Genomic DNA, 6,977 nt, shown 5'->3' with positions numbered 1-6,977 from the left:
AAAAACACACACACACACACACTCCCAGCTGTTTGATTTTGTTTCAGTTAGCAACCTCTCTCTCTCTTTCCCTCCCTCTTGCTCAACTCTCAATTTCTTGCCTCTTCTCTATCATTTTCCTTTCGGTTTCTATTAGTGAATTTTTTATATATTATGTTCTATTTCAATTTAATGGGGTGTTTTATTTTCACTGAAATAGAAATCAAATGGAATAGAAATTCTGAAATAGCTGAGGAGTTTCAATTTTGAAATTGAAATTAGTATCATTCGTACTCTTTAATGAGCACATGGTTAATTTAATGGCTATAACAGTAATTGCATGTTTAAAATAAAACACTATACTTTCTCTCCCGATGGTCTCACCACCGGTACTATGCTCCCACCACCATGCCACCCCACCACCCTGCCACCACCACCACCACCACCACCTCCCCATTACCCCGTCGTCATCTTACTCTTGAAATATTTTAGATTGATGCACCCAAAACAATTTCAATTCTATGACCAAACATCTATTTGTTGACTATTCCGTGAAATCAATTCGAAGTTGAAATAGAAATCATACCAAATCTGGCCTACAAATGAAGGGATGAGGATGAAAATTGTTTGAAGTTGATTATTTTCAATATTTACTAGTAGTAATAATACCCCCAAGTTGGTGAATCTTATTCTTTTTTCTTTTCATTTTTTACTGTGTTTTCTTTTCTAATGATAAGAATACAATACCCATACATGTTCGACAATGATATTATTATGCTAACATAAAGATGTAAATTTTTTTGGGTGGCATTGTTGTTTATGAAGAGAATGTATAAAGTTAGAACATATACAAGTAGATAACATCCATTATTTTTGGTTCTCTGGGAATTAAACAGTTCAGGATGATGTAATAGATGTGCAAAGTTTTGACAAGCTCTGAATTACATGGTTACCCTTCAACAGGTGATGTATAGGAGAGCAGACAGTTAAATTTCTAGACTTGCCTAGCATTGTAGTGACATCATGTGTTATGTTGAGGAAAAAAGGGTTGCTACATGCTCCATATGGACAAGTTGATTTGGCATCCTGGCCAATGGATAGACGGGGAACTCCATTGATAGGTCACATGTCAAATTTGATGGCCTATCTCAACGAATGAACAATTTATAGGATACTCTTCATGTTTCTGAACAGTCCCTTGTGTTCAAATGTCTCCACAAAAATGACATTTTTTGAATAATTTAGAAACCACTATAATATTTTGTGAAGAATCAGATTCACTTGAAATTTACCATGTGTAGGCGATGTGGAAAATAAGTCCAATTAGACAATTTACAAACTTCCAAGTGGCAATTATTGGTTTTAAAATCAGTGTATGTGTAGGAACCTGGTTCCCTACGTTTGAGTGGTTTTTGGTGCAACTTGTCAACTAGCAGTAGAAAAATCTAACCAAACAAGTACACACTTCTACCCAACTCCAGGTGGTTATTACTTGTTCCTACTAGTTCATCAGCACAAGCACATATAAAAGTGTGGCAAGATTATTGGTGCATACAAGTAAGGACTAGGGATAGCTAGATTAGGGGCTCAACCAACCAGACTGTAACTCAAATGTGGTAGGATTTACAGGATTTCCATGCATTCTTATGCACCCACACACACATATATATATATATATGTATTTAAACATTAACTCACCTAATATCACTGTAAGACCATTGTATGTTTGATGGTGCCCCACAGTTCCATGTTTGCTCCAATCCCTTATTTTTAAGCTATGAGATGATCTGAAAATTTTTGGTACTGGGCTTGGATTGGATTTGCAACCTCTGAAGTTTAAAAAATGTTATCCTCGGTTATATCTTTGATAGATGTGCAGTATTTCAATGGACCTTTGAAACTTCGTCATTTTATTGTGATGTTATCTATATACTTCAAACTTGACGCACGGAGATCTAATTCTTGGTTCCAGACATTTTTCTCATAAGCGCAGAGCAAGTTATAGTTTACCAAGATCTACCAATTAGGGACCTTAACTTTCCCCTTAATTTGTTTTATGGGAAAAAGTTTCCCACGACGCCAGGCACTATTTCCCTCTCTTACATGGGGTTCTTTATTATTTTCTCTCCTGCTCTGACCATGTAAGCCTTATGTGGATGATACTATTCTTTGCACTGCCATTGGTGTAGCATCCAGATTTGCCCCTACACTGGTGTCATATTATTAGGGTTTTCTTTGATGGATAATTGCATAGAAGGTTTTTTTTTTTTAATGGGTAAGTGAGCTGAAGTGTCACAGTGCAGTATCTGAGTAGGCTATTTGGGAAAGTGATGTGCAGTTTGGGCATTTTAAGTGCTCTGAAGTGCAATGATCTGTGCTTGCAGATGCATGAAACTGATCGCAGTCATAATGCTGTACATATGACCACCTTTGGAGGTGAAAGACTGGAGAGAAGTACATCAACAAGACCAACAGGATGGCCTGGAGATTCTCCGAAATTCCATGTGTGCAATTTCAGGCCTTCTCTTACCAGTCACCAGTTCACCGTCTGAATATGTTGTCAAAAACTGAACCTGTAAATTAATTGACCCTATGCTTGTTCTCTCATAATGCATGTATGATTTAAACATATTTTCATGCTTTCTTTTCTTTTGGGTCTTGCATTCTTGCTTTCCTCTTTGAAAGGGTTTCTTCTATTACTGTTAAAGAGTACCTAGCACATGAACTTATTATTTCCCCTGTCCAACTGACATCTAAGTGCCTGTTTTATTGTAGTGTACCAATAGAACTGATTTATTTGCTTATCCTTGCAGGATGTTCAACGTGCAAGGGGGGTTTCATCCAGTTTACAGATATATGGTCAGAAATCTGCCACTGGGTCTAGTGAATATGACATTGATAATCCTGATGTCCTGGGAGCCCCAAAGTTAGGGTCACCTCGGGGTACAGCCCGTAAATCATCTGTCAGTGGAGTAGAAAGACCACACCCTTTAAAAACTAGACTTACAAGGCCCTCTTCTCCTTCAAGAATAGGGCTCCCTAGGTCTTTATCACCACCAGCTGATGGGTTCAGAACTGATAATTCTCCAGGAAGGTTTGTTGAAAGGGACTCTCCATTTCGTTCTGGATTTGATTCCAGGCTTGGCAGAGCAATTGATGGTGATGGTGATGGGGATGGTGAGAGGACTGACTGGTGGAAATGTTGGTCCAATGACAACCATCAGCACTTAGAAAATTCTAGTGCAAACCTCAGTAATGGATATGATCGGGAAAGGCCCAGAGCTCTGATTGATGCTTATGGAAATGGAAGAGGTAAAAACAGACAGACAGAGAAGCCTATGAAGGTTGACCTGCTTGATGTGAATGGCATTAAAAGTGAGACAGGTACAAGATGGCAGAATACAGATGAAGAAGAGTTTGTTTGGGAAGATATGAGCCCAACTTTAGCAGATCGTAGTAGGAGTAATGATCCGATGCCATCACATCCTCCTCTTGATCGCTTCAACGGAAGAACTAGTTTGGGAAGATCAGGTGCTGCAAGTTTGGAACATGATTTCAGAAAGGGTAATTGGCAGCTAGCAATGGATGACACCACTGAAGACGGGGTTTCCATCCTTGGTGTATGGCTCTTTAACTTCTTTAATAGTCTACACATTTGGTTATAAGACCTTGGTATTGGATACCTTAAAAATCTAATGGATATAATAATTGTAGACATGTTCTCTATTAGAAAATGTTAATTGGCAAAGTGCTTGCATAGGGGCATTTGAATAATCCAGCTCAGATCATTGTTTTAAAATTTGGGATTTTGGGGCAAATAAATATTTATTCTTCATTTCAGTGATTGTTCTTTTCAGAAAATTTTGTTTGTCATCTTAACATCCCTAATTTGCATCTTTTACTTTTATCTGCCACTACTGCTGAAAGTTTGAATATGTTTCTTGCAGTTTGGACATGGATCTATGATTAAGAATTCTCTGAGTGATCCAGGAACTCAAAACGAATCCACTCACATTCCAAGTTCTCGGTATCCGCATCACTACCCTCAGTCCTCCCAACAAAACCTGGACCCCAACACAGGAGCAAGAACTGGTCAGATGTCCTATCCAGCTGGTGGAATGGCTATATCAGCTGGTCAGAAACACTCTCTTCAAATTGAAAATTTTCCAGATAGTGATGGACAATGTCAAAGATTCTCTAGTGTAAGATCGAGGATTGGTTCTTCAAGCCCAAATTCTTCAATGGTTGAGCCTGTGTCACCTATGATGCCAATGTTGACGCTGGAAAAGTATCTGGGACCAGGGCCTCACGCACCTCCCTTGGCTCAACTTCCTTGGCCTGCAGTTAATTTGCCTAGATCTCATCCACTTACTTTGCCCCCCATTATTTCTCAACAGAAGCAAATTAGAAGTCCATTTTACACAATGGATGTTAACAAGCCAGTCTTGAATCAGGTTCCAAGTAAATCTTCTGTGTTGCCTGGACAGCGGTTGGACGCTTCTGAAAGGAAAGCTCAGAGTTCAGGTAAGCTGATGCCATTGCCTAATCAACAGACTGGGTTGATTTCATTGAATCAGAGAAACCACGGACAAGCTGCACTTCTACAGAGACAATTAATTCAGTCTCAGGATGCACGAGAAAGTTACATTCCATTTGCTGCTCCTCAGATCTCGTCTCATTTAATGGCACGATCCTTGAATCAGGGGCACATTCCTCAAGGGCATGGACCTATTGTGAATTCAATTTTGTCCAATCCAACACCTGGGGTTCCTCCCTCCTCTGTAACTCTATCTAGTATACCCAACAACTCCTTCCACTTGCAGGGTGGAACCTTACCTCCTTTACCTCCTGGCCCCCCTCCTGCCTCATCACAAATGGGAACCATTTCACAAAATTCGGGCCCCATTTCAACACAGCCGCCGGCTGGAAGTGCATTTTCTGGTCTCATAAGTTCTCTTGTGGCTCAGGGGTTGATTTCACTGACAACATCAGCTTCAATAGAGGTACCTTGATTAATTGATGTTTAGCCACTCTTGACTATGCAGTTTTAACATTGCAACTAAGACGAGCAATCCATTCTTTCAGGATTCTGTTGGGATTGACTTCAACCCAGATCTTCTCAAGGTCCGGTATGAATCTGCAGTGAAGGCTTTATATGCTGATCTTCCAAGACAGTGCACAGCATGTGGTTTACGTTTCAAATGCCAGGAGGAGCACAGTAGTCACATGGATTGGCATGTGACCAGGAATCGGATATCAAAAAACCGTAAGCAGAAACCCTCTCGCAAGTGGTTTGTGAGTACTAGTGTGTGGCTCAGTGGTGCAGAGGCAGTTGGAACTGATGCAGTTCCTGGGTTTTTGCCCACTGAAGCTGTTGCAGAAAAAAGAGATGATGAAGAAATGGCTGTTCCTGCCGATGAGAATCAGAATGTGTGTGCATTATGTGGAGAGCCTTTTGATGATTTTTATAGTGACGAGACTGAGGAATGGATGTATAAAGGAGCTGTTTATTTGAATGCACCTGGTGGGTTAACAGCAGGTATGGATATATCTCAGCTGGGTCCTATTGTTCATGCGAAGTGCAGATCAGAGTCTACAGTAGCTGCCCCTGAAGATTTTGTACTAGATGGCGGGGTATGGGTCTCTCTCTCTCTCAGAGACACATTTTCTCACTTTCTTATTCTTGCATTTGGATTTGAAATCTCTTTTGTCATGGGCGTCTTTGCCAAAAATTAATTAATTAATTATGTCATTAAAGCATCAGAATTAGTACAACAATAGAGAGCTATAGCAATCAATCCTGACTATTCTCTTTGCTAGTAAGTGTGTTATTGAAAAAAGAAAAAGAAAAGAAGAGGCAAGATAGGTGCTTTAAAATGTGATGTTTCATGCCTACCATCCATTTTGCTCTCTCTCTCACTCCCCCCCCCCCCCCCACCCCCCTTTCTCTTTTTTACTTCGATGTGTTATATTCATCTTTGCCAAGTGGCCATCGGAGTGGATAACTGCATTACCATATTACACTTCACATACATTTCTGTGAAATCTATCTTGTTACTGCTACAGTTAATTTAGAATAGTTTTCTGTTATCTGCAGGGTGACGAGGGTAATCAAAGGAAAAAGATGCGGAGTTAGAATACTGGCCTTGATATCATCTGTAAATTATCTTGAGCTTCTTAACGGTCATGGTATACTCTACTGTTTTCACCTGTGCTGTGGAGCCCACATACCATGTCCTCATGCCAGAGTCATGTATATGTAAAGTTGAACTTTGTACCATGCATAATCTCTTGCAGCAAAAGCTTACAAAAGTTTCTTCCCAAAATCCCGTGTTTGCTCTCTTTTTCTGTTGTAGCTGGTGGAGAGATCTGTAATGGTCTGCGGTACGTTGACATGCAACATCGAAATGACAAGGTTTTTGGGATCACTATAAGATGCCCAATGCTACAAGAAAATAACATATATATTGGATAAACCAAGTACTTCTAATCGTGTAGAATTTTCTGCTCGTCTTGTTTCATTTTTTGCAGGGGAGATGTAGAGCTGTTGTAGCATAAGCAGGAACTATTCGTATCTAAATCTTGTCTGAAGATTGATGGATAAGCGAATACACCATTAAAGACTGGATGACAACAATGAGGCTCTTCAGCTACTTTATTTTATATATATATATATATATATTTTTGTGTTTTTCATTTACAGGATCTGTTATTATCTAGATTTATCTCGTTTAATTTAGATATATTGGTATATCCAAAACTGGTATTTGTGTTTATTTATTCAGTTAAATGAATGCTCTTATGCCTCTAAATGGTGTAATTTCTTTTGTTGAGCAAGTTATTGATTCTTATCCTTGTGCTGTAAATGGCAAGGCATCAATCAGGGATTACTCGAGTTGAGTTCAAGATACAAACCTGTAAAGAAACTGAAATGGTTTTGATTTAATGGAATCAACCATTCATCTCTATCAGAATCCCTGTAGATATAAGAAGTATCA

At 39.3% G+C, this 6,977-nt stretch overlaps 1 protein-coding gene across 2 annotated transcripts in view; it reads left to right on the top strand.

The window, feature by feature from the left end:
• LOC122069206 (polyadenylation and cleavage factor homolog 4-like) overlaps positions 1 to 6,305 on the top strand; it is a 16,237-nt gene extending 9,932 nt beyond the window's left edge. The window contains exons 4-8 of one of the 2 annotated variants that reach the window (XM_042633166.1): positions 2,364 to 2,483; positions 2,793 to 3,599; positions 3,927 to 4,982; positions 5,065 to 5,613; positions 6,077 to 6,305. In XM_042633166.1, the coding sequence (XP_042489100.1) occupies positions 2,364 to 2,483; positions 2,793 to 3,599; positions 3,927 to 4,982; positions 5,065 to 5,613; positions 6,077 to 6,115 (2,571 nt within the window). In that variant the 3' untranslated portion in view covers positions 6,116 to 6,305. The remainder of the gene's footprint in view (positions 1 to 2,363; positions 2,484 to 2,792; positions 3,600 to 3,926; positions 4,983 to 5,064; positions 5,614 to 6,076) is intronic. The other variant, XM_042633167.1, reaches the window with a different exon arrangement.
• Positions 6,306 to 6,977: the final 672 nt, after the last annotated feature.

The sequence above is a fragment of the Macadamia integrifolia genome, unplaced genomic scaffold (genome assembly GCF_013358625.1).
Source record: "Macadamia integrifolia cultivar HAES 741 unplaced genomic scaffold, SCU_Mint_v3 scaffold553, whole genome shotgun sequence".
NCBI classification, from domain to species: Eukaryota; Viridiplantae; Streptophyta; class Magnoliopsida; order Proteales; family Proteaceae; genus Macadamia; species Macadamia integrifolia.
This window is presented reverse-complemented; position numbering and strand designations above follow the sequence as displayed.